This window comes from Leuciscus leuciscus (assembly GCF_965113295.1).
Source record: "Leuciscus leuciscus genome assembly, chromosome: 5".
Taxonomy (NCBI): domain Eukaryota; kingdom Metazoa; phylum Chordata; class Actinopteri; order Cypriniformes; family Leuciscidae; genus Leuciscus; species Leuciscus leuciscus.
In genome coordinates, this window is record NC_138729.1 from 45215850 (window position 1) to 45243144 (window position 27295).

Genomic DNA, 27295 nt, shown 5'->3' on the forward strand with positions numbered 1-27295 from the left:
GGGTCCTTTGTGAGTGACAGGTTGTCCCGCCCTCACGCCTGTAAACGAGTATTGAAGAAATGTTGCTGCAAGAAGGGAGGGGAAGTTAGTTTGATTAAATACAACAAAGGCACATGAATAAAAAAAATAAAAAAAATAAAGTGCACGGATAAATTATTTACAATTAAAACCAAAAATATTTCACAAAAAATATGAATTGTCAATTTTGATTTCATGGTGACTTTAAAATGAGAAATCAATATTGTCAACCCAGCCCTAGTGTCCACTCCACACACATGTAGCTGACATGTTTACCCGTTGTAGTTTATCCACATTGTGTGCATGAAATATACGCTGGCACAGCCAAAACGTGCAATTGTAGAAGAGCTAATTAAATGTCACCATTTTGGATTTCGGCCTTCCGTAACGGTTTTGACCATTTCTGGTGCGTCACTACACCATATCTTTACCTTCACAAACTGTAGGTCTGCCAGAGCTCGGACATTGAAGTCTGGTGTGTACTGTGGCAATGGAGCGCTGCTGAGCTGCGTGTTGCTGCCACCGACAGACTGAGGTTCAGGGTGATCCGTGTAGTTTAGAGACGCAGATCGGTTGAGTCCGCTGATGTGAGAGGGCGAGCGGAATTCTGAAACACACACATGGGATGTTGAAAAGGTGTGCGAGTAAATGATAACAGACTTGCCTACACGATGATGATATACAATGTATATAGGAGTTACAGTGCACAAAATATAATACATAAAAAATAAACCAAAAAACGTTGATCAAAAGTTGCAAAGACTTTAAATGTTATATAAAAAAACTCTTTTTCAAATAAATGTTCTTTTGAACTTTCTATTCATCAACGAATCATGAAAAAAGGTATTACGGCTTCCACAAAAATATTAAGCAGCACAACTGTTTTCAACATTGATAATAAGAAATGTTTGAGCAGCCAATCATCATATTAGAATGATTTCTGAAGGATCATGTGACACTGAAGACTGGAGTAATGATTACATTACCATCACAGTAATACATTACATGTTAAAATATATTAAAATAGGAAAAAAGGTTATTTTGAATTGTTATATTTCACAACATTACTGTATTTTCAATCAAATAAATGCAGCCTTGGTGAGCAGAGGTGACTTTGCAAGATGATAGATTTGTAAAGTTGTCTTTAAAATAACTGTAGTGCAGCAGACATGCTGTGGCAGATGAGACGAGTTCATGCAAAAAGAAACAATTCTGTCCTGAAAAGTTCATACGATATCAATACAAACATTTTTTTCTACTTCCCAAGATTATGAAAGGGATTTTACAATCAGAACCCTACTTTTTAATTGCAAATTTGAACATTTTTAAAAAGAGATAGTAAAAGGCAACAGAGAGAGATGGAGAGAGCCTTGTAAACAGAGAGCCTTGTAAATGTCCTCCTTGTAAAAGTTAACTTTTGGCAAGTTAATAAGCCAAAAAAAAACTGCCGAAAATGAGTGTTATCAGCTGCTGACAGTTTAGTCCTTGGGAAAGCGCTGACACTCTGCATGCACTTGTGTGCGTTTTTTAAAAGGTCAACAGTTCATGCTTTTACTATGATAAAAAAAAATACTTCCCTGCTGATTTATTCTTTACACATTTTTTAAGTCAAAGACCATATCAAATTTAAATTTGGTTAGAATCAAGATCAAAAACAAAACAAAAAACAACTTAATGTAAATCAATAAAGTGTGAAAATAGCATTGAAAACTACATAACATTCTACATAACCAATCCTACCAACCCCAAACTTTTGAACGCTAGTGTACATATTTATAGTTATTGTTGTAATGTGTGCAAGTGTGTAAGAAATAATACATTATGATGTGAAGAAACACCAGACAAAAGGATAAGCTATGCAGATTTGATGGACATCACACAGATAAAGACAAGCTCCACTCAGATATCGCCACCTACTGGCACTTTCTAAGTACAGCAGCCCACAGTTGGATAGTTCACCCAAAAATAAAATATTATTTCATAATTGTATTATTTCAAAATGATGTCATTATTTATTCCCTCTCATTGTCCTGTGTGAAACTATTTCTTCTATCAAACACTAAAGAAGCCATCCTGAGGAATGTCAAGACCCAAAAAGACAAATTAAAGCACCATTACAACATCCACATTTTGAGCCTTACATTATTATTACAAAAAAGACACAAATTTAATTTGATATTCACTGAAAATGCACCATAGCTTCTGCGTATAATTTGTGCTTGCACATTATATGGACTGTTTTTATGGTGCTTTTTGAGGCTTGAAAGTGCCTACTTTTACATTTATAGAAAATAGCTGCTTTTCTGCTAAACATCTTTGTGTCCCACAAAGAAATAAATTCGTACAGGTTTGGAACATGTGGGTGAGAAAATGTTGACAGAATTTTTATTTTTGGGTGAACTATCCCTTTAAGTGTGTTCAATTATTAAGGCTCTGCAGGGTAACAGGTGTATGAGAGGAATTATTCAAATCCAGATCTGTTCGACTGATCAAATCTACGATAAATCTAAGTGTTAGATTATTAACTTAAATGTTATTGATGTCTGTAAACAAAGACCTATCTATTTAGCTATTCTGAAGTGATAGCAGAAGGAGCAAAAGGCTGCCCCTTAAATAGCACTTGTAGGTTATTTCTGCAAAAACAATCACTGTTAATCAGTCTGACCCTTCCCTGTCAGTGGTTAGAGCCCCGACATGCCGGCAGTTACCTGGGAAACGAGAGAAGAGAGAGCATCTCTTAAGAGACAGGTGACGAGGACGAGACACACTCACTGAGAGCGAGAGAGAAAGACAGAGATTGATGGAACATATAAGACAAGGTTGAGGGAAGAGGGAAGTACAGGTAGAGGGAAAACACAAGAAGACACGCACTACCGTTCACAAGATTGAGGTCAGTGAGATGTTTTGAGAAATGTATTATTTTATTATAACAAGGATGCTTTAAATAGATCAAAATTGACAGGAAAGCCATGTATAATGGTACAAAAGATTTCTATTTCAAATAAATGCTGTTCAACTTTCTATCAAAGAATCCTAAAAAAAGATTAGAGATTTCACTCTTAGAAAAAAGGTTCAATGGGATTCTAAATAGAACCCACAGGTTCTTGGCTCAATTTTAAAGAACACTTTAAGCCAAAAACGTTCTAAATAAGGAAATATTTTCATGTTTAATTCATACAATTTAATCCAAATTAAAACAAAATGAAATGTATAAAGTGGGTTCCTGATGGGAACCCCTAAAAGGTTCTATATATGAAGACCTGACAGAAACACTTTAAGGTTCTATAAAGCACCTTTTCTTCTCATAATAATGTTTTTGTTTATTTATTCCTATAGTTTATTTCCAGTTTAAAAGTGAATTTTAAATCCTATATGTGGGCTTAAAAAATTTTTTTTTAAACATTGTAATGTATTTTTGATCAAATAAAGCAGCCTTGGTGAGCATAGGAATTTTCTTTCAAAAACTTAAAAAAATTATGAATCCCAAACCTTTGAACGATAGTGTACATTCATGAGAACAGAGAAAAACACCAGCATGACCTCTATTATAAATAGAGTGTTAATTGACCCAAAAATGTACTCGCCCTGATGACAATCCAAAATGGACTTACTTTCTTTCGTGGAACGCAAAAGGAGATGTTAGGCAGAACATTCACGCTGCTCTTTGTGTGAGGAGAAAACTGAAATTTAAGTCATTAAACCCTATAAAGCCTCCTCTCCATCACAGCTCTCAAATCTCATTCGCATAGATATAATTATGCACATGAAGATGCATTACATCAGGTTTAACATCTATAATGCCAATTGAAACTGGTTGTTGAACTGGTGGAATATATGAAGAAAACTCGAATATATGAAAGCTATGGCAGAGCAGATTTCCATTGACTTCAATTTTGGTCTGTTCCTCACACAAATCTATCGTATGGATTCAAAATGCTTATACTGTGGAAGTTGTATGAAATACTTTTATGTCCTTTTTGGAGCTTCCCATTTACTTCTATGACAAAGGGAAACATCCACATTCAGCCCACAATCTCCTTTTGTACACCACTGAAAATCATACAGGTTTGGAATGACATGACGGTGAGTGACTGTAAATTATGACAATTTTCATTTATGGGTGAACTAACCCTTTAAATGAACTAAGAGGAAGCAGATGGCCACTAGAGGGCGATGATCTACAGCTTTTTCAGAGCTCAACAAGTAAAGATGGGTGGCCTGGAAAAGTCCCAGTATCCCACGTGAGATAATTATAATTATGAGTGATTAGTGGCAAAGCCAACTGTTGCTTTAAAGTATTTTCCCATCTGTTGTTGAACCCTTTCATAATGTGGCCTTTACCATAATGCACACACAGACGCACAAACAAGACCACCTACTGTTCATCTATGCACAAATCCGAAAGGATAGTGTGTAGGATGTGATCTTTAAACAGACTATCCTGACGTCAAGTCACTTAATATATAAACCCACAGCTTTGAAGGGGTCAGTAACACAATATGTAGTGGTATATATGTTTGTGCATGTTGGTAAATCAAATATTAGAGGTTTAGACTGTCCTATTGATTCCTATTTTGAAGTTGTTGATGAAAAGAAGTATGAAAAGAGTCTTGGTTTGCATGCATTTCTGATGTATGTTTTACTTTGTGTGTGTTTGACTCACCTAATGTTGGCGCGCTGAGAGCCATGACTCCATAGAAAGAGAAAGGTCCAGTCTCGAACTTCATGTTTTCATTCCCAGCCTCCACCTCCACACGGCCCTGTACACAATAAAGGAAGATGATTCTGGGTGGGTTTTTTAAAACAACCATTGCATCAAAAAAATTGAATAATAATACAATTGTGATATGATATCAAAAAGTGATGAAATATTACAATTTAAAATAACTGTTTTCTTATTTAAATATATTTGAAAGTGTAATTTATTCCTGTGATCAAAGCTGAATTTTCAGCATCATTACTCCAGTCTTCAGTGTCACATGATCCTTCAGAAATCATTCTAATGCTGATTTGCTGCTCAAGAAACATTTCTTATGATTATCAATGTTGAAATCTACTGTGCTGCTAAATTATTTGTGGAAAACATGATACTTTTGAATTCTTTGATGAATAGACAGTTTAAAAAAGGGGAGGATTTATTTGAAATAGAATGTCTTAAATATATTTATTGTGACTTTTGATTAAATTAATGCGTCTTTGCTGAATAAAAGCATACATTTTTTCTAAACTAAATTTACTGACCCCAAACTTCTGAATGGTAGTGTACATTCTGATGAAAATCTGCTCGGTTAAAAAAAAAACATTAAAAAAATATTGCTGAAACAAATACAGTGCTCTATTCAATATTTTGACAAGCAAAAAAAAATAATTAATGCACAAAAAAGTAGTACAAATAGCCACATGACAGCTTAATGCGAGAAAGTCAAATTAAAGTTACTAATCACTGAAAATCATGTCTTCGATTGAAAGTCTGCTGATGAAAGTATGTTTTCATTGCACTGAAATCAGAAGCGTGAACATTTTTCAAAACAGCTTCCCTTTGTGTTGTATGGAAAAAAGGGTTTGAGTGTGTGAACAAAATGATAGATTTGTAATTTTTAGGTGAACTAATCCTTTGAACGAATTGGAGACAAAGTAGAGATGAGATCATACCACAAGACTAGTTTCCCAGAAGCACCACCACCTAGGTGGACAGACACATAAATGAACAACTAGCTTTAGACTGAGAAGGCCCTGAGTGGATTAAAACGATAGGAGTGAGTGAATGTGAGCTCTGGTCAAGAGGAATGTGAGAACTGTAGCACAGTAAATCCACTGAGACAACAATGATGCTCTGAGAGAGGGGGCCGAATACCACGAGTGACTGACGTCCACATAATGAGGTGCACAATGCAGTGTGACACACATACACACACACACACACACTTCCCTTTGCAAACATCAAGGTAGTGAGATTGTTTGCTGGGAGAGGACTGCAGCAGCTGCATGAATCCCGTTTTTCTGGAAAGATCAGATCAATCACGTTTCACAAATATGCAAATTGACCTTTTACAGAGAAAGACCTCCAGGACAAAAAGTACAGACACCCAAACATCAGAAATGGAGAGAAGAGATCTTTAAATAGATCGTCCTGACTGTCATTGTGCCACTTAATATGCAAATCCACGACTGTGAGAAGGGTGTAAATAAATGTGTGCTGACAAAGGTAAAAGTTCACATTTGTCCTTTATAAACACACTTAACAAGCACATCCCACCTTACGATGTCAACAACAAACAATCTCGCATATCCAGTTCTTTCAAATACCGTTAAACACCAACTTCGCTAAATGAGGACCATCAAAGCCAATATTTGTATTAATAAATAATAGTGAAAATAATAACAATAAAACAATTAATGTCTTTCGTTTTTAAATAAAACACATTTTTGAGTTTTAATTTAAAAATACAAACATATTGACTTTTATAGCCAATTCTGGAATCTTAATTATTATTAATAATAATGATAATACTATTTAAAAATAAAGCCAATTGTTTTTTAATAAATAGTAGTAATCATAATTAATAAATAGACTTATTTTTGGGGCATTTTAATAAATGATAATAATAATAGTACAAAACATTGACTTCTATTGTTTTTTAAAGAAGCCAATTCTTGCATTTTAATAATAATAAATTATACTACTACTACTATTATTATGTTTTTAAATGAAGTCAAATATAGCATTTTTATATTGCAAACTTTCGTCAGATTTAGCCAACTCATTTGAATATTTTTACCTCATGTACACAGTGCGCCTTTGATGCCAGGCAGATGGCTATATGAATAACAGAGGTGTTGAGAAGAGGTAATGTTTGTTTATATATACATGTGTGTGTGTGTGTGTGTGTGTGTGTGTGTGTGTGTGTGTGTGTGTACGTGCAGAAGGCCATGTTGAGTTGCTTCACTCAGTAACCTCTTCTCAGCGTCAGTATTGTCAATCATTCACAAACATAACGTGGGTGGCCAACCACACATTGTAAAATTACTATGAGTATGTTTAAACAGCTCATTGTTTGAGTAACTAACAACAGTGAGCACAAGCAAACATCTTCAAATATTTGTGTTTAAATATCACAGCCTCTCTTCCTGCACTGCTATAAGTCTCTTCATCTAGAAGCAGAGTTAAAAATAGGTATGTGCAAAACTATATATATCCAAAATCAATTAGACGGTGGTTTGTCCGAACAATTAGACGCTCTTGAAGATGTCCTGTATAATTATGCTGCTTTACAGTTACTCCACCAGACATACACCACCAAGCAAGCAGAGCCCTTCAGTGCAGTGACCAACAGATATTTAACAAATAAACAGGCCAAATAACTATAAGGTTTCATAAAAATATCGCAGTGCTGATATATAAGACCTACATATTACAAATAATAAGAGCTTTAAAATCACAGCGGATGATTCAAAGCCTGAAAGTAAATCATCTAAAACCCTCACTGAGAATTTGCATAGATACATCTTCAAAGCACTGCTGTTAAAAAAATTAAAGCTAAATCTCCAGTTGTGGACCTCAATAACTGACTAGTCCTGACCTTTCACATAAAGCTTGCCGCATGATATTTCAAGCTTTCCATATATTTCTCATGACTTTGAGGAAAGAAGCCTAAACGCTGGGTTTCGGTTCATTTTTTCTGCGACTGACTGACTAATGAAATTTCGACTTTTAGGGGGCAGACCTAGTTTTTAGTTGAAAACGGTGTGGTGTAAACGGCCCCTTAGCTAAACTTCAGAGTAATCTTTAACTAAATCTTGATTTTAGATTTGGAGAGGGAAACTAATTGTGTAGATAAAAAAAAAAAATAATAAAAAAAAAAAGCTAAAAGCTAAACTTACAGTTTTTCTTGACTATCTAAAACCTTAATTTTAGAAAATACAAAAATAAACATCAAAAAGGTTTGTCTTATCTTTACATTAGAAAAATAATATTAAAAGATACAGCTATTAAAAATCATTTTGAATATATAAAATATTTAAAATCTGTCTTTATTTTCTTCATTTGTCTATCATCTTATGTTTTACTAGATGTTATGTCTATTTATTTTTCTTAATGTCAGGTCTTCGGATTGTGCCAAAACGTTAAGTTTAAGTTAAAGTGCAAATTGGAAAATCAACGTACTCTTTTATTCCTCACAAACTCCAAGTCCTTTTAGCACATACGCACCGGAGCGCAACAGAAGAAGTGCTGTGGATCTTTAGCACAAAGCTTGACACCTCAGAGAAAGCAGCATTAACATTTGATGAAGGTCAGTCAGCCCGCTCTCAGCTGGAGGCCTGGCTGGAGGCCATCTTCAACTGGTGCCAGGAAAGAAAAGGTCTCCATGTTGGGAATTCTACTTGCAAGCAGACTCAATGTATTAAATAATAATCATCATAATACAGCACATCCTGCTTCCAACACACACACACACCATTGAGCAGCTTTAAATAATAAATAACAAAAAGCCACACAAACAGATGCCCGACATATTTAACAGCCTCAAACTGCTGCTAGTGTGCTCTTCATAATCTATTAATGAATCTCCTTCCCGCTGTGAATAATCTACACCAGGTGAACTAACTTCAGACATTTTAACCGGAGAGCTTGAACTTGACAAGTTAATTCCATGGCAGTTCAAGAAACAAAGTTCACAATCTCAGAAGCGTAAATGCCAAAATAGTTCAAAGTGCCCCTATTATGCTTTTTCATAATATTTTATTATTTTAAAATAAAAGATTTTAACTTTCATGTAGTGGTAATATAGCTGTTTGTGAACGTAAAAGTTCTGCAAAGTTTCAAAGATTGAAGTGTCTCTCGAAAGAAAGAACCGATTCTGAACTGCCTGAAAAGAGTCGTCAGTAATTCCAGTCTTACTTCCTGCTTGAACCTACGGTGGTCTGTAACAAATTTGCATAATGACAGCATATGGTCTTTTGCATTGTGTATATAAAAATATATTTTTTATTTTATTTATTTTTTTTATCTTGGATGCATGTAAATCTACTGTAGGAGACCTCCAAAACAAAACTAGGAACCTTCAAACTAACAAAGAATATTTTTGTGAGATTTTGTGGTTCCCCGCATTTATTTTGTGGGTTATCATAGTTTTGAACGTTCATTATAGAAGAAACAATGTGTGAGGTCTGAAATTCACTGAATCACTGAAAGGTTGAGGTGTGCATGTGATGTTTAACCATCATGAGCTCAATGGTATAATGATTGTTTAGAGGCCAATAATAACAACAACAAATCCGAGAAAGAGACCGAGAGAATGAATGAAGGAATACGTGATGGATGATTGTTCCACTGTGGGAAAAAGTACAACTCTGCACTTAGGAAGTCATCTGGGTTTTGCATGAGCTCCAAAAATCTGAGATGAGCTTCATCCAGGTGATAATAATTTAACACAGTGTAAATTCAAGCTAATGGATGGGAAAGCGTGTGCAGACATATTTTTCGTATTTAAACCTGCTTTATTGGCAATAACCTCCATCAAATGCTTTTTATTGCTCCTTCAGTTGTGCAACACTTACAAGGTATTTTGGCTCATTTCTTTATACAAAACAGTTGCAGCATATTTTTTGCCTTTCTTGAGGTTTTTTTTATTTTATTTTTAGCTCATGCCAGACCATTAAAGAGGATTGAAGTCAAGACAAGATACTTTTTTTCTCGAAAAAAATCGAAACAGCCTATTTTTTAATGTAGCTTCTGCGTTTTGAATTCTTCCTGAAGCAACCAGCACATATACAGACCCTTTCCAACAAATTAGAATATCATGGAAAAGTTGATTTATTTCCATAATTCCATTCAAAACGTTAAACTTCCATGAATTATAGATTCAGGGCCCACAACTTAAACGATTTCAAGTATTTAGTTGTTTATTTGTACATAATTTGGGCTTCCAGCTCATAAAACCCACGAAAACAGGATTTCAAAAAATTTGAATATTACATGAAATCACACAGTAATTACACAGTGATACCATGGTCATTGAACCAGGTTTTTGTTCTTTTGGCAGTGTGGGCAGGTGCAAAATCAAATCCTGCTGGAAAATGAAGGAAGCATGAAGTGCTCTGAAAATGTAGACGGCTGCGTTGAGTGGACAGCACAGTGGACCAACACCAGCCGATGACATGGCTCCCCAAACCAACACAGACTGTGGAAACTTCACACTGGACTTCAAGCATCTTGGATTGTGTGCCTCTCCATTCTTCCTCCAGACTCTGGGACCTTGGTTTCCAAATGAGATGCAAAATTTGCTCTCATCAGAAAAGAGGACTTTGGTCCACTGTGCTTTATTAAATCCAGAGTCAACGCAGCCGTCTACCAGGACATTTTCAGAGCACTTCATGCTTCCTTCATTTTCCAGCAGGATTTGCACCTGGCCACACTGCCAAAAGAACAAAAACCTGGTTCAATGACCATGGTATCACTGTGTAATTACTGTGTGATTTCATGTAATATTCAAATTTTTTTGAAATCCTGTTTTCGTGGGTTTTATGAGCTGGAAGCCCAAATTATGTACAAATAAACAACTAAATACTTGAAATCGTTTAAGTTGTGGGCCCTGAATCTATAATCTATGGAAGTTTAACGTTTTGAATGGAATTATGGAAATAAATAAACTTTTCCATGATATTCAAATTTTTTGGAAAGGGTCTGTACATGTATCAAAAAGTGCAACTTTTTTTTTTTTGAATCTTCAACTTTCCTCTCTTATCTTGAAGGGAAATTAAATTGGGACACAATTGCCCACATCAGCACATATAGCAGTTAATTATTAATATTTCTGATAACTGTTTTTCTCATCTACACTATTGTTGAAAAGTTTGGGTCAGTCAAATTTAATTTAAAGAAATTAATACTTTCATTCAGCAAAGAAGCATTAAATTGATCAAAAGTGACAGGAAATGCAGTTATAATGCTAGAAAATATTTTTTTTTCTTTACATTCAAAGAATCCTGAAATTGTTTCCACAAGAATATTAAGCAGCACAACTGTTTCCAAATGATAATAATAGGATGTTAGATATAGTATATTAGAATGATTTCTGAAGGATCATGTTACAAAAGACTGGAGTAGGCTAATGATGCTGAAAATTCAAATTTATCATCAGGAATAAATTACATAAAAAAATTAAAAATATTAAACAGTTTTTACATTAATACAGCATTTTTGATCAAATAAATGTAGGTGAGCATAAGAGACTTTTTTCAAAAACATTTTTAACCTACCCTAAACTTTTGATCGCTAGTGTCAAAACTTCTACATCTAAAACCAAAACCTTCTTTTGAGGTCCTCTGAAATCATTTCTGATAAGGCCCCAAAAATCATTATTAACCCTAACTGTTTTGTAAGCCAGCAGTTCTGTTGAGTCAATTCTTCAGTTTTAGCATGTGACAACAGAAGGCAATGCCAACCACACGCTCATGCTGCAAGCCAAAGCCTGTTTTCTTAAACCGCTTAAAACACCTCGTCTGTCCAATTGGCTGCAACTCAAGCCGTGACCCAGGTAAGGATCAGGCCATTACACCGTGTCCTAACCAGACGCGATGCGATAAGATTCCTGTGACAAATAATGTGTCTGTCCACACTAGACGCGACGTGACTGCGAGATGCGTCAAAATCAATCAAAAAACCCACAGCCAATCAGAACAGCGTGTGGGCGGAGTCTCACGGCAAGTGTACAGCACCAGAGAGTAATCTTGACGGCACTCGCAAGAAAATGGATAGGCTACATAATCAAATTCACTAATATTACACCATTTAAACATTATTAAAAATACATAGGCTACTGAGTTACTAAAACAATCTTTGTCAAATAATACACTTGTTTGTTCACAGTTTGAACGTTCTTGTTTCCATTTGTTTAATTTCAAGATCTGAGGTGAATTATCCATTGTTGCTTTTACAGCTACAAAGCTGGAGCACTAAAATGATAGCCTGGGAAAATCCAAACAACTTCCGGCAAATTTAGATTTGCTCTGCAAGTAGTCTGGCAAAGAGCCCATTCAAGCCCATTTATAATCCGTCGAAATCGCGGCACCAATCAGAAACGTTGGGGCGGGCTTTACACAATGACGATCGCTCTGATTGGTTTTAGGTCTATCCAATTGCGCCCAGAGTCATTTGAGCGACGTCCGTTGGTGAAGCGCACCAACTTTTAAATGCATTATTATATTAAAATTGCAAACACATGAGGACAGTCTCCATGAAAGACCCACTGGCAGATGAACGTGCTACTACATTTCTCTCCGAAACGGTAGGAAATTAAATTAGATTTAATAGAGGATTTTAACTGTGACAAGATGATTGACAGGGCAGTTTACGTGACAGGATGCACGCGACAGATCCGTCCGATAAAGATAACGAAGTAGTATGTCCCAAAGCTTGCCTACTTTTTTGCTACACATTCAAAAGTAAATACCTTTTCTTCACAAAAAGAGTACATACTTTTATGGCGTAGTGTAACTTAGGCGAATTGGGACGCAGCATATGGCTTTACACGATGACGATCGCTCTGATTGGTCTATCCAATTGCGCCCAGAGGCATCTGAGCGACGTCCGTTGGTGACGCCCCTTTGGAAATGAGTTATTAATGAAGCTTTGCCAGACCATAACTCAGTTACTACTGAGAATGGTCTGGTAACCAGGCCACTAAAATGATATTCAAAGTCACATTACACGCTTTTAACATTAAATAAAGCACATAAACAGTACCTGAGATTATCATTGCCACACTTTGTGTTTGTTGTTCACTGAAACACTGATTAACATGGAAAATATACCTTTTATCGTGGCGTCGCATCACGTGTAGTTAGGACACGGTGTTAGGCGTTAGTTTGAGCCGTTACCTGCAGTATGAGGATGAAGTAGTCCACGGGTTTGCCGCGCAGGTAAAGGTAGTGATGCGGCGATTTCTTTTCGTTCTCATTGAACTTGATCTCCTGGATCACATCAGGGTGTTTAAGGATACGCAGAAGGATTTTCTCTGATATCAGAGATGGACTGAACAAATTAACCTCTGCGGAGACACAGGCAACAGAGAAAGAAACAGACAGACAAGAGATGTAAAATCTATAGACCGTTTTGCTTCATTTAAGATGCACATTGTCTTACTTTTTGAGAAACCTGACCTGTAACACTTTACAATAAGATTAAACATGTTGGTTTGTGGTACTTTACAGTAGAGTTTCATTTCTTAACATTAGTTAACTACATTAGGAAACGTGAACTAACAATGAAAAATTCTTAATTTAAAGGTATAGCGGAGGATCTTTCCAAATTTTAAATAAGACCCGCCCTCTCCACTTTTTGAAAAGTTTGATTGATTCACCAGAATGATTGACAATTAGGAGGACCAATAGTTTAGACTACCCACCAGGAAGTAAAACATCCTCCGCTATACCTTTAAGGGTAAGTTTACACGACAACGATGTACTAAAAACGGAAACGTTTTCCCTTTGTGTTCTCCCGTTTTCAAAAGTTTGATTTTTAAGGCCCCCAAAAAGTTGTTGTCATGTAAATGACCAGAAGAAAATGCATAAAAAGCTTCCAGTTTTTAGTTGAAAACGGTGTCATGTAAACAGTCCATTAAGGTTAATTTAAACATTTACTAAAATATTATTAAAATCAAAAGTTGCATCTGTTAATATTATTTAATGGACCTGAGCTAAAATAAACAAACAATGAACAGTTGTATTTGTATTAACTAACATTAAAAATAATATGAATACTGTAATAAATGTAATGCTGATTGTAAACGGGACCTGATTATAAACTGTTACAAATCGAACAAACTGAACCAACAAGGTAAAAGTAAATCCATGCCAGTATTCAAGGCTATTTTCATGGCATAAAACTGGGGAAACATTAAAATATTGAATCTAGGTTAACATCAATTTCTACACTGCATGCATAATTATGCAAGTCAATATTCTGATCATATATTTTTTTTCCAAGCACATTTGAACAATTCCAAAACACATCAATCTTAAAACTAATTATTAATTTAGTATATAATCATTTAAAAGGGATATATAATTGTTGACGAGGACAGGAAGTGAAAAACGCCTTATATTCAGATATGCATAGTTATTAAGCAGGTTTTCTTTTACAGGTAAAATGGGCCAAAAAAGGCAAGGCAAGGTACACATACTGTTACACTCAGTCTGGTGATTGTTTACCTGTTGCTAAGAAGCGGTGAGCGGCCAGTAGCAGCTGAGGAGAGATCTTGACTTTAGACTCACTCTCATGTTTGAAGGCAGAGAAGTCTCGCTTGTTCTTATTGTGTGCCACTTTCTTTCTGTTGCGGTTATCAGCTACAAAAAATACACACACAGAAACTGATATAGCAGAACACTGAGGAATTTATAACAGAAGTCAGATGACTTAATTCCTCCAACAACAACAACAACAACAAAAATCAGATTGGTACCATGAAAACTCTAACATCATGAACATGATGATATGTCATATGTGCTTTTCTCAAAAAATGCTGAGTGCATGTCTGTCATTTCGTAATCATACGTGAAATGGTGTGTGTTGCAGCACAGCAAGAGGAAGTCAAATGTATGCGTGTTGGAAAACTGATATGTGCAAATGCTGTATGAATTTATTTTAAAAAAACACACTAAAAACACGTTCACTAGACACTGTCCACTCACTGTATAGGTCAGACTCGTCCAGAATTTCTGATTTGATGATCTCCTCGATGACATCTTCCAGGGTGACCAATCCCAGCACCTCATAGAACGGATCTCCCTCCCCCTCATTATTCACTTTCTGAACAATCGCCAAGTGTGATTTACCTGCAGAAGATTTAATTAGAAGCGTATTTGTGTTACTCTTTCAATAAACATCTGTTAATAATGTAAATTATACACCGAACAAAATTATAAATGCAACACTTTTGTTTTTGCCCCCATTTTTAATGAGCTGAACTCAAAGACCTAATGTACACAAAAGGCCAATTTCTCTCAAATATTGTTCACAAATCTGTCTAAATCTGTGTTAGTGAGCACTTCTCCTTTGCTGAGATAATCCATCCACCTCACAGGTGTGGTGGCATATCAAGATGCTGATTAGACAGCATGATTATTGCACAGGTGTGCCTTAGGCTGGCCACAATAAAAGGCCACACTAAAATGTGCAGTTTTACTGTATTGGGGGGTCTGGAAATTACAAAATTTTGTTCAGTGTAATAATAATAATAACATATTCAATCAAATAACACTCAAAGAGCTTTAGTATTATAGGGGTCATCGGATGCCCATTTTCCACAAGTTGCTATGATTCTTTAGGGTCTTCATGTAAAGTTTGTAACATACTTTGGTTAAAATTCTTCAATGGTTGTGTAAAACAACACCCTTTTTACTTCCTCAAAAACAGCTCTGTTCACACTCACAGCGACCCGTTTCGGTGCATGTCTCTTTAAATGATAATGAGCAACTGCTCACCCCACCCCTCTTTTCCATGGGGGGGGGGGGGGGGGGGGTGTCGACACAAGACACATAAAGTGCTGCCTTGGCGGACAGTATACAAATGGCTGAGGGTGGAAATATGCTAATACGGGACAGTCCGTCAGTGGTCGTGGGCAGAGCATGAGCAATATGACATCATATTGGTCAGAAAATCCAAACAGCTTGATTACTGAGAGAGAAAACTTTCTTTTTTTTTATTGTATGGTGGTGTCCACACACTGCAAAGACACATTTATATGCAAACAGAATTTAAAAGTGAATTTTGCATCCGATGACCCCTTTAAGCAGGAAATACATTCGCAAATAAGAAATCAAGCAGTAATGGTTTGATAGAGCTTTGCATAAAGATAACATTGTAATATTATATGAATTGTATATTTTATCATTTAATATACTTAGTTATATTATATTATCATTATCATTCATTCTTTTCTGCATATACTAACGCATTTATAACATTTAAACAGAGCCTGAATTTCAGCATGGGACTGCAGGCATTGCGCATAAATTTAGACATTCCTGCAGTTATCGCAAAAATAAAGCAAGAAATTCACACAAACATTTATGCACTTATAGCATGTTAAATGAGTAAATTAATCCAAGCAGATTATCAGAGAAAATAAGTCATTTGAAAACTTTGAGACGTAATTTCACAAACAGTGCGAGTGATACAGCGGTACCGTGTCTTCTCGCTCTCTCTCAAAATGCGAAAAGATCTTTACATCACTCCATAGTTGCGTATGCACTGCAAGCGAGCTGCACACTGCGATACAAGACTTTCACTCGCAAAACACTCTCTGAGAGACTCTCAGCCAAAGCGCACACACATAAAGCCACTCAGCTTGCTCGCTCGCTCAAATTGTCAAATTGAGTTCTTTTTTGAGACTTATTACGCCTAAATAGCCAAATACACACACAAAAAGATGTCAAAATACCTGTCTTGGCGAGTATTCACGTTCACACTGTCAGTTATGTCTTAAGTGAATGAATGTAAACAGCTAAGAAAGAAAACTCATGTGTATCAGTATACTGGATCCATGCATTAACTCTTAAAGTGACAGCAGCCTAATAAACCTGCTGCTGTCTGTCAATGTTAATCAAACAACAAAAGAAACAGATACAATCACTCACTCCTCAACTGAACAACTTTTTCAGCTTTAATAAGGAATAATTTATTTTTAATCAGTTAAGGCTATGCAGTTATTTTATATTTGATTATTCAATTTCTGTGGTTTTTCTTCCTTGAATACTGTTAGACCTACCTGAAAAACGTATAGTGCTGTTTATTTAAAGGTATACTTCACCTCTGGAAAGATGAATGTGTATTTAAAATGGGTCATTTATGTAGAAGAAATGTGAAATTATTTTTGAATTTGGAGCTTTCTAGACTGAGAAAAGCCAGAAAATGTATTTTTGGCTTATGTGGATGAAAGACAACAACTCCCAGAATGCACTTGCTTCGCTGCTCTACGAGGCCACTCCCAAGCCACGCCTACCGGTAAGAGAGTGCAGTTAAACAACAAAACTAGGCTACTAGTGAGTCTCCGTGACGAGTTTGCCCGGGATTTCGAGATCGCCCAAAATGTCCGGGATTCGGCTTTTTGCGTTCTACAGTCGCCATTCATTATGTTTACTGTGGCGAGCAGGACGAGACTGAGGGCCGTGGGAGAACGGCGCGAGGCCAGTGGCGTGATTACTGAGACGCACCGGTCTCGCATCTCTCACGGAGGAGCGGGAATTTTCTTAGCAATGTTAAAACGCACATCAACCGATCACTTGTTTAGCGTTCATGTAAACACTACATTCAGATTCACCAATCGGAATGAATTCAGTTAGATTGAAACAAAAGGTGTGCATGTAAACAATGAATGACGACTGCAGAAAGCAAAAGCCGAATCCTGGACATTTTGGACGATCTCGACGGCCGGACATGTCCGGGAAAAAGAGGATGGTAACCCCTACTACTCAGCTTTCTCCACAGAACAAGAGCCTGCTAGCTTAGCTTCCAAAGAAAGATGGCTGACACTATGTTTACATTCTGTGAGTGAGGTCCCACCCTCTATGGGCGGGTTGAAAACATGCAGGACAGCCCCTACTACTGGCTGTAGTCTTTAGCCTCTGGCCAAAAAATCCTCAGATGACGCAAAATGACGTTTTTTGCGTCATCGGAGGATTTTTTCCAGACAAAAAATACATAAATCTCTCGTCTCAGGGGGATATGAGGGTGGAAAGCACGGTAATTCGAAAATACTACAGGTTTTCTACTAATACAAAGCTTAATGCTAAATCCTGAAGTATCCCTTTAACTTGTATCTTTATTCTAATGTATTTATTTGTGCTACTGCTTGATATTTATTTGTTCTTGTTTTATTACTGACTCAAAGTTTGAAATCAAGCTTCCTTGTGCTGTCTAAATGCTTTTGCAACAAAATTACGCCATTGTAAAAACAAACGCCCCCCCCAAAAAAGTCACTTAAGGGGGGAACCCTTTAGCGTTTACAATCATATAACAAGGTACTTATTTGGAATCCCCACAGTAAATGCACATAGCGTAGCCTACTGTACGCTTTTGCTCAATTTAGTGACAAACCACAGTAGGCTTCTGTAGCACACTGCTTACTATAACTTGTTTCTTTGTAAATACTGTCACGGACAAACAGAAAGAGCTAAGGGTTCACACAGTTTATAAGACGTCTATTGTTGCCATTCAGCACACAAAGAGTCAGGAAATCCTAAAGCGTTTGCTCATCAAAACAAAAATCCAGGAGTTATGCGTAGACATAACACCCTGTTGCACTGACATTAGGAGCCAAAACAGTGAATTTCGAAACATGATTTAGCATCTACAAAATATTTCAACTAGTCTTGTCCAAAACCACAAAAACACTTCCTATCTTCTACCACAGAAGTTTTGACTGCAAATGTTTAGACCATTGAACAATCACAGGAGAAAGAAGATTTCACAGCAATGTGGCATGACATGAAAAATCATGATATTTACATGGCATTTAAAGCTATGATTTATAGGGTACAATACCATTCAAAGTTCGGGATCACTAAATTCAGCAAGAATGCTTCAAATTGATCTAAAATTTTAAAAAAGACTGGTAAAAAAAAAAATCCATTAGTGTTCTTTAGAATGTTGTTTTAATCAAATTATCTGAAAAAAAGTCACTTTCCACACTCCATTTTCAACTAATAATAAAAGGAATGTTTCTTGAGCATCCAATCATAATATTATAATAATTTCTTCAGGATCACTTAATACTAAATAGGCTACTTGATTAATGGCTGCGGAAAATTCAGCTTCACCACTACAAAAAAAAACTAATTAAAATACAATAAAATAGAAAACAGAAAATAAATTGAAACAAAAATGCAGCCTTGGTGAGCATTGGAAGAGACTTCTTCCAATAAAATAACATAAAAATCTTACTTCTTAGTGTGTACATACACAATGTTATTTTAAATTGTAATAATATTTCCCAAAATGACAACTATTTTGAACGGTCCAACATACGTTTTTTTTTGTTGTTTTTTTTTACACAACATACTGATCCCAAACTTCTGAACGCTAGTGTACTTTCAAGAATAATATGGTAAAAGTCCCAAAAAACAACAAAAGTATTATGGGGTATGTCCAAAAACATGGTAGTAGAATGATAGTTGTTTTAGTGTTTTCAACAGATTTCAAAGTCAGTCAAAGACAGCATGGTATTACCATGGTGCATATCTAGCCTAAATCATATTGTGGTACTACCAACATGGTAATACCATGGTAGTTTTCAGTTAGCGGACATGGAATGAAGAGTTAAAGCTCACCGGCTTATCTTCCATCTGATTGTTTGTAATGTGGCCGGATGTAGCTAATAAAGCCTGTGCGGCACATGCAGACTAAACAGCCTGTACTCGAGTGATGCAGAAGATTCCGGATCCCTGATTCTACAGCAAGAGTCTTTGCTCGAGATAAGCGTAAAGTCAGTTCAGTGGGTTTGTGGAACAGATCTCCGGCAGCAGACGTCTCTCAGTGGGTCTGCATTGTGCTGCAGGGGAACAAATGAGCCAAAAATCATGACGACACAAAAGAAAGAAACTCTTCACACGTCATGTACCAGTGGAACATTCTGAAAAGCTTAGTTTGGCTTAATGTAAACACCGTCTACTGCCAAAACAACAATTCCACACAACATAATCAAAATAAAAATACAATATTTTCATGACCCTCATTCTGAACCTGCTCAGAATCATCAAACGCTCCGGACAAACATATAATCCTCCAATGCGATCTGGAATGCCATTAAAAATAAACCGACCACTTCCTGACGCAGTTGTCCGATAGTGTACATCTATTTTTCAATGTCTTGCTCTGGAGGCAGTCATGTGACGTCACAGATCCCACAATATCCAAACAAAGCTTGGTTAAATAAATTCTGTTTATAATGAGAAGGACATTTTAAGCTGTGAAACTTGCAGGATGTTTTAATGGTACAAAGAAATAGAGTGAGAAATAGAGGTGATGCTGCAATGTCCTAGATGTTCTGCTGTGTCTCCTGCCCACAAATGCAGGTTTTCCCAAAGTACTTTAGTTCAAATCTTATTTAATTTCATATTATATATATATATATATATATATATATATATATATATATATATATATATATATATATACATATATATATATATATATATAAATATACAAAACATCCTCTGTACTTTCTACATTTCACAAGCCAGTTTTGTCTTGCTGAGTCATCAATCCCTGCGGCTAAAACAATGCTTGTCTGTCTCTTGCTCGCTCCCTCGCTCCCTCTCTCCCTCTGCATCGGTAAACACACTCACCCACTGACACACTCTGTACCCAGCGATCTACCTTAACAGTATCACCTGAAAGCAATTACGTATTCATTCATATAGTCACACAGTATACACCTAATCATTCTTACACATTTAAAAATAATATAGTCAATATATGACATTCTTCTTAGCAAAACCTTTTAAAAGTTTCAAAAGAAATTAACTCTTTCCTGCGACACTGAGGGAATTTTCCATCATTTACGAGACAACACTTCCCCGCCATTGACGGAATTTTCCGGCTTTCCGTGTTATTCGGTATAGGGGCCGCTATTGTGCAACTTCTGAAAGAGGTTCTCCTGATCAAAACACAGGCGAAAAAGAAGCAGAAACATGGGACATAATCATTGCTTTTGCATGATTGTCATGACATTGATTTTCTCAGCTTTTTGTTCAAAATACTGTTTCTTTTAATGAAACTTTTAAGGTTTGATAAAAAAAGAATGCATACTTTTTTTCTTTTCTTTCTTTCTTTCTTTTTTTTAATGCATTGGCTGTTGTTTTTTTTGGTTTGTTTGTTATATTTCATGTTCAGATATTCATACAACAAAATATTCTGGGGGCCATAACATTTTTGTGAAAATTGTCAAAAATACTGGTGGGGAATGAGTTAATACTTTTATTCAACTATAGGACGCATTAAATTGATCAAAAGTGACATTTATAATGTTCTCAAATTTCTATTATTCAAAAGAGTTCTGAAATGTTTTATTACAGTTTCCAAAATATTAAGCATCACAACTGCTTTCAACATTGATGATGATAATAAGAAATGTTTCTTGAGCAGCAAATCATCATATTAGAATGATTTCTGAAGGATCATGTGACACTGAAGACTGGAGTAATGATGCTGAAAATTCAGCTTTGCATCAGAGGAATAAATTACGTTTAATATATTTAAAATAGAAAACAGTTATTTTAATTTGTAATAATGTTTTACAACGTATAAATTAATAAACATTATTATACTGCAACAATAGTAACAATAATCAGACAGAAAAATGTCAATGTTAAAAGCTGTCTGTGTCATCATAGATGATGTTCTGATATTTGATAATTCTCAGAATTTGGTGTTACTTGAAATTACTTTCTTGAAAATACAGCAGTATTTTAAAGGAAGTTTATAAACAACTTTGATTTGTAAAGTAATTTCAATTACCAACTTAAAAGGATACTTCACCTCTGGAAAGATGAATGTGTATTTAAAATGGGTCATTTATGTAGAAGAAATGTGAAATTATTTTTGAATTTGGAGCTTTCTAGACTGAGAAAAGCCACAAAATGTATTTTTGGCTTATGTGGATGAAAGACAAGAACTCCCAGAATGCACTTGCTTCGCTGCTCTACGAGGCCACTCCCAAGCCACGCCTACCGGTAAGAGAGTGCAGTTAAACAACAAGGCTAGGCTACTAGTGAGTCTCCGTGAAGACTCTGCCCGGGATTTCGAGATCACCCAAAATGTCCGGGATTCGGCTTTTTGCGTTCTACAGTCGCCATTCATTATGTTTACTGTGGCGAGCAGGACGAGACTAAGGGCCGTGGGAGAACGGCGCGAGGCCAGTGGCGTGATTACTGAGACGCACCGGTCTCGTATCTCTCACGGAGGAGCGGGAATTTTCATAGCAATGTTAAAACGCACATCAACCGATCACTTGTTTAGCGTTCATGTAAACACTACATTCAGATTCACCAATCAGAATGAATTCAGTTAGATTGAAACAAAAGGTGTGCATGTAAACAATGAATGGCGACTGCAGAAAGCAAAAGCCGAATCCCGGACATTTTGGACGATCTCGACGGCCGCTGGACATGTCCTGGAAAAAGAGGATGGTAACCCCTACTACTCAGCTTTCTCCACAGAACAAGAGCCTGCTAGCTTAGCTTCCCAAAAAAGATGGCTGACACTATGTGTACTAGGGGTGGGAATCTTTAATCACCTCACGATCCGATCCGATTTCCGATTCTGGGAGTCACGATCCGATTCCAGAACGATTCTTTATCTACTTTGTGATATATTAAACCACTTACACAGAGTCGCACAGCCGCATGGCGAGCAGTCTACACAAACAAAGCGCGCATCAGCATTTGAAATTGAAAGCAGCCTTCTGTTAGTGAGGTTCATATTTTAAATATAAGTCCACTGCATTCCAAACCACATAAACGATGACTTCGTAGAGCATTTGTAAGGAAAATACGGACAGGCGAGACAGCACACTTCAAGTGTAACATCAAACAAAGCGTGCGTCTCTCACAGCACATCCTGTGCAATGAAGCCTGTGAATGTCCTTGTAATTCGCTTCAACCTTTCCGAACTTTATGAAAGATTATTTTATGGAAAGTTCGAGTGGTGTATGTGTAATCTTCTTGGAAGCAAGAAGATTACGGGTGTTTCTAAAGCAAACTCAGTGTCACGCACATCTGGTTAAAAACTAAGCTCAGAATCGATTCTGAAATCCTCAGAATCGATCCAGAATTGTTGGAGAGAGAATCACGATGCATCGATGGATCGATTTTTTCTCCCACCCCTAATGTGTACATTCTGTGAGTGAGAGATCCCACCCTCTATGGGCGGGTTGAAAACATGCGGGACAGCCCCTACTACTGGCTGTAGTCTTTAGCCTCTGGCCAGAAAATCCTCCGATGACGCAAAATGACGATTTTTGCGTCATCGGAGGATTTTTTCCAGACAAAAAATACATAAATCTCTCATCTCAGGGGGATATGAGGGTGGAAAGCACGGTAATTCGAAAATACTACAGGTTTTCTACTAATACAAAGCTTAATGCTAAATCCTGAAGTATCCCTTTAAATTGAATCGCATAACATTAACATCTAGATCAGAATGTTACATGGGCCGATCTTGTTTGTCAAATATATAAAGGTGAATGGAGTTGATTTAAACTTGTTGGGTCACTTGATTGATTCGCTCTCACCTCTAAATGTATAAAATCAGCCCTGACTGTACCTGATTAAAAGGTGTTACAATATTTGAAAGGAGACAGTTAGGAGGAGGATTTCTATGAGACTTGTAATAATCATTATGTATCCTGACAAATCATGACATTAAATCATTTTTAACCTACAAAAAAAATATCTTTCGAAGTCTTAATACATATGCATCCGAATGTTCTTACACTGAAGACTTGCAAAAAGAAAAATAATGCATTAAGCAAGCATGTTCACACTGTTGTGTCCCACAGAAATTGCGTTCTGCAGAAACTGGACATTACTGATCTCATCCAAATGAATCATTCGGCTAATCTGAGTCATATGCAATGAAAGACACCAATGTTTCTTTACACAGGGGATGAGTAAATTGCATCTGTAACTGCACACGCCGTCTTTAGTTTTTTGTCATCTGCAGTTTCACTGACGTTCTGTTTCTGAAACTCATCTCAATTACTTCACTACAGTCCCACTGAACGTCTGTCTGCAGCCAGCACTGTGGATGTGTATGCGAGATTCTTAAATATCTGCAAGTTTACATTTGTGTAAAACATTTTTTACCAAAAATGATAAGTAGTTTTCATTACTGCAACTTTTAACATCTTTACAAAAAATCCAGAATTATCTCTGTACAAGTACTGTAACGTGAACATGAATTGCCACTTACACTGCTGTTACATACATATCAGATTGGAACCAGACCCATATGGAGAGTTTTCTAAAATTATGTATAATTGGCTATTTGTCTGTTAGTTAACATTAAGTAAAGTCATCTGAAAAAGAAAGTGATCTGAGAGAAAGAGCAATATGGTCAATTCTGATTTGATGACAACAACTATGGATGGATATACACAGAAACTTTCACCAATTCTCAAATGTCATTTCAATAATGCATCTTTAGATACACCATTTAATAGATTATAATATAAAAAATACTACAAAATCTCAAAAATACAAAGAGAAAATGTTTTTTATTTGACAAACTAAATTTAAGATTTTTTTAAAATCAATTGACTTTGAATAAATCATTAAATAATTATGTAAAATGCATATACATTAAATAAAAAATAAATTTCCTTTTTTTAGTTAGAACCCCTTGACTTTAAATAAATCAATAAAGTGGTTCCAATCTAGATTAAATGCATATTTGTATTTATTTAATATATAATATAACCCCCTGTGGCGAGCACGACGAGGTCGAGGGCCGTGGGAGGACGGCGCGAGGCCGGTGGCGCGATTGATAATGAGCGCACCGGTCTCGCATCTCTCACGGAGGAGCGGAAGCATAAAGGAGGAGCGACGACAGTGAAGAGCGAGAGAGGACAGGCCTGAATTTTATTTGATGTGTTTCTGTTTTGTGTTGCCAGCAGTCGTCCGTGAGGGGCTGCTGGCTTTTACTTTCATTTTTGTATTTGTTTATTTATTTATTAAAATGTTGAATGTTCGCCGGTTCCCGCCTCCTTCTTCCCATAACATCTGTCTGAACCCCGTTACACCCCCCCACTAGGGTGGCCCAAAAAAACTTTTTTCTTTTTTCTCCCAATTTGAACCCTGCATTTTGGTCTACCACCAGTTTAAGTTATCACACAAAAAAATTGGCTAAATTAAATGATATTTAGGGGTTGCACAAGACAAAAGAAAAATCACCTATATCACTTGATTAGCGGTATATAAATATATTTGCTGAAACGTCAATCTTTATGTTGTTTATTCCTTAAACGTAACATAAAGCTACATAAAGGACATATAAGCATAAACTGCAACTTATTTGGTACATATTATAGAGAACTTACCATTTTAATAGTGAATATTATTACACAACAATCTTATACTAATGTATTTCTACAAATCTGTTCAAATATATGGGATTATTTGTAGAAAAGAAGTACATTTTTCATGAATATATACCAGATTACAGGGACAAGCAATGTAATAATCTGACACGGCTTTGCCATTTAACATTGTTTAAGTGAAAATTCTCGAAATTTCAAGGGGCTTGTGCAACCTCTAAATCATCTTCAATTTAGCAGAAATTTTAACCCTATTCCTTTTGTCTTTATGGTCCATGTTTGCAAGGTTCAAATCATAGAATTTCTCACTTTTTTTTTTTGCTTATTTTTATGGGCCACCCTTCCCCCCACAAATATCTCTTGACAACGTTTGGTCTTTTTTCTCAGTTCAAAAGAAACCAAATTACACTTAAAAATTGTAGTCTGACAAGTTTTTCTAGAAATAGTATATTTGTGTAACAAATCCTCTTCTCCTTCCTCAACAGAGCCGTTCCTCCTTGGGATCGAACACAAGCACAAACACACAGTGTATGCTCGGTCAGCACTCCTAATCAACCAATGACACGACAGGAAGTGAAGGATAGGAAGAGAGAAGTATTTGTGACACTGTAGCCATGAATGCATTCACAGAGAAACAGAGACCGTGATCCAACTAGAATACAGAGAGGCTTATGACATGACAATACCGTCAGAGAGCTGGCCAAATCCACTTAGCAACACTAATCACAGACCAAAACAACAATGTTTGACAGAAATGTGTAATTTCCTCTTTCTCTAACTGTTTTTTTGGATTGCACTTGCACTTATATGGGGCCAAAATTCTAGTGGTTTATCAACCAGGAGAAAAGACATGGGTCTTGCAAGAAATCCAATGACTAAACTCATTGTAAACAAACTAAAAATGACTAAGAGCACTTTTAGGAATCAGCCATTCATTGTGGTTTTTGCCCTGCTTTTCCCCCTTACACATTCATACATACATGCAATGCATAACCTAAACCATTTGCCAGAGTACCACGTGGTAGACGGCAACCCAAACACTGGGCGGAAGAGGCAGAATGCCATCTTTGAGTACTGCTAAGTTTAAGCGGATGAGGAAAGAAATAGAAAGATTTGGGTTTGTATCATTGACAGAAAGTGAAGAAAAGACTTCTGCTTAAACGAGAGGAAGTGCTTCAAAACGGACAAACTCAGGAGCTGAGCGAACAGCATGCATATCAATACCACCTTGTTTTCATTTAACGAATCTAGTAGCCAGGCAGTAACTAATATATTACCTTGCCTGCCCAATTCAAAAGGACAGTATGAAAGCATGCGTCTTAGGGCTTGACTGCCTTTCTGCTGTCCGGTTAATGCGCAGCACACATTGTACGATATTGGGCTGTCCCAGATGAAGGATGACCAATCGTGTTGCGATTTCTGTGGTCGTGGCTCCTAAACGGTGGTTCTATGTCGTACAGTGAGAGAGGTTCAAAGACGGGCGTTTTCAATGTCTTGCGACCAAAGATCGCCTGCGATAATTCTCTCACAGTGTCCGAAATTTAACATGATCATCTCACAGTGCGTTTGCTGCTAAGACCTACTGACTAGCCATTAAAAATGCAACATGAAATGGTGTATTGATCAATGGACATGGCGTTAAAACTACTTACCTCGCGCTCCATTTCCAAAATCGGCATGCCAAGTTGCCAACCTCTTTACCCTAGCCTTGACCGCATCCATATTCTCCTCTTTCGCTTCCTTCTCTTTTTTTCAGCGCACAACATGTGATTCATCTTGCTCTATTTGTTTACCACCTGCGCATGCTGATTATGTTTTATACTTCTATACTAACTTGCGTTGTTGCCTACGATTGCATAGGTGTCATCATCGTACAGTCTACATACATGTCGTACCCAAGTTTAGGATTTGATTTTAGGATTGCCGAAATCGCATAGTCTGTTGGAGGCATAAGGTTTGATAAGTCTGATTATTACCATAACAATCTCAAAGGTATCCACTGCACAGAGAAACCAAGTTTAGTTAACAGTGAATCCAAAGATTTTTTACTTGCTTCTACATTAAGAAGTCATGTTATCAGTTCAAATTCCTTTGGTATTATCGCCTACCATAACCATTTGGACACATGGTGACTATCACTTCTACTGTAAAAGGGCTATAATACGTGTCAAATAGGTCTTGTT

At 36.5% G+C, this 27295-nt stretch overlaps 1 protein-coding gene and 2 long non-coding RNA genes across 3 annotated transcripts in view; all 3 read right to left on the minus strand.

Moving 5' to 3' along the window:
- The window catches only part of LOC309499152 (metal transporter CNNM4), a 33688-nt gene that overhangs the window by 2738 nt on the left and 3655 nt on the right, over window positions 1–27295 (minus strand). Inside the window, exons 2-6 of the mRNA XM_082170236.1 lie at window positions 14710–14853; window positions 14230–14364; window positions 12898–13067; window positions 4682–4778; window positions 450–625 (exon numbers count right to left, since the gene is read on the minus strand). Coding sequence (XP_082026362.1) covers window positions 450–625; window positions 4682–4778; window positions 12898–13067; window positions 14230–14364; window positions 14710–14853 — 722 coding nt within the window. The remainder of the gene's footprint in view (window positions 1–449; window positions 626–4681; window positions 4779–12897; window positions 13068–14229; window positions 14365–14709; window positions 14854–27295) is intronic.
- Window positions 6678–12879, minus strand: LOC309499245. The gene is made up of 3 exons (XR_014206166.1): window positions 12702–12879; window positions 10909–11973; window positions 6678–10743 (listed from the first exon to the last, which is right to left on the minus strand). It is a non-coding gene; the product is annotated as an uncharacterized lncRNA (long non-coding RNA).
- LOC309499254 lies at window positions 15304–20102 on the minus strand. Its single transcript, XR_014206175.1, has 2 exons — window positions 19760–20102; window positions 15304–19568 (listed from the first exon to the last, which is right to left on the minus strand). It is a non-coding gene; the product is annotated as an uncharacterized lncRNA (long non-coding RNA).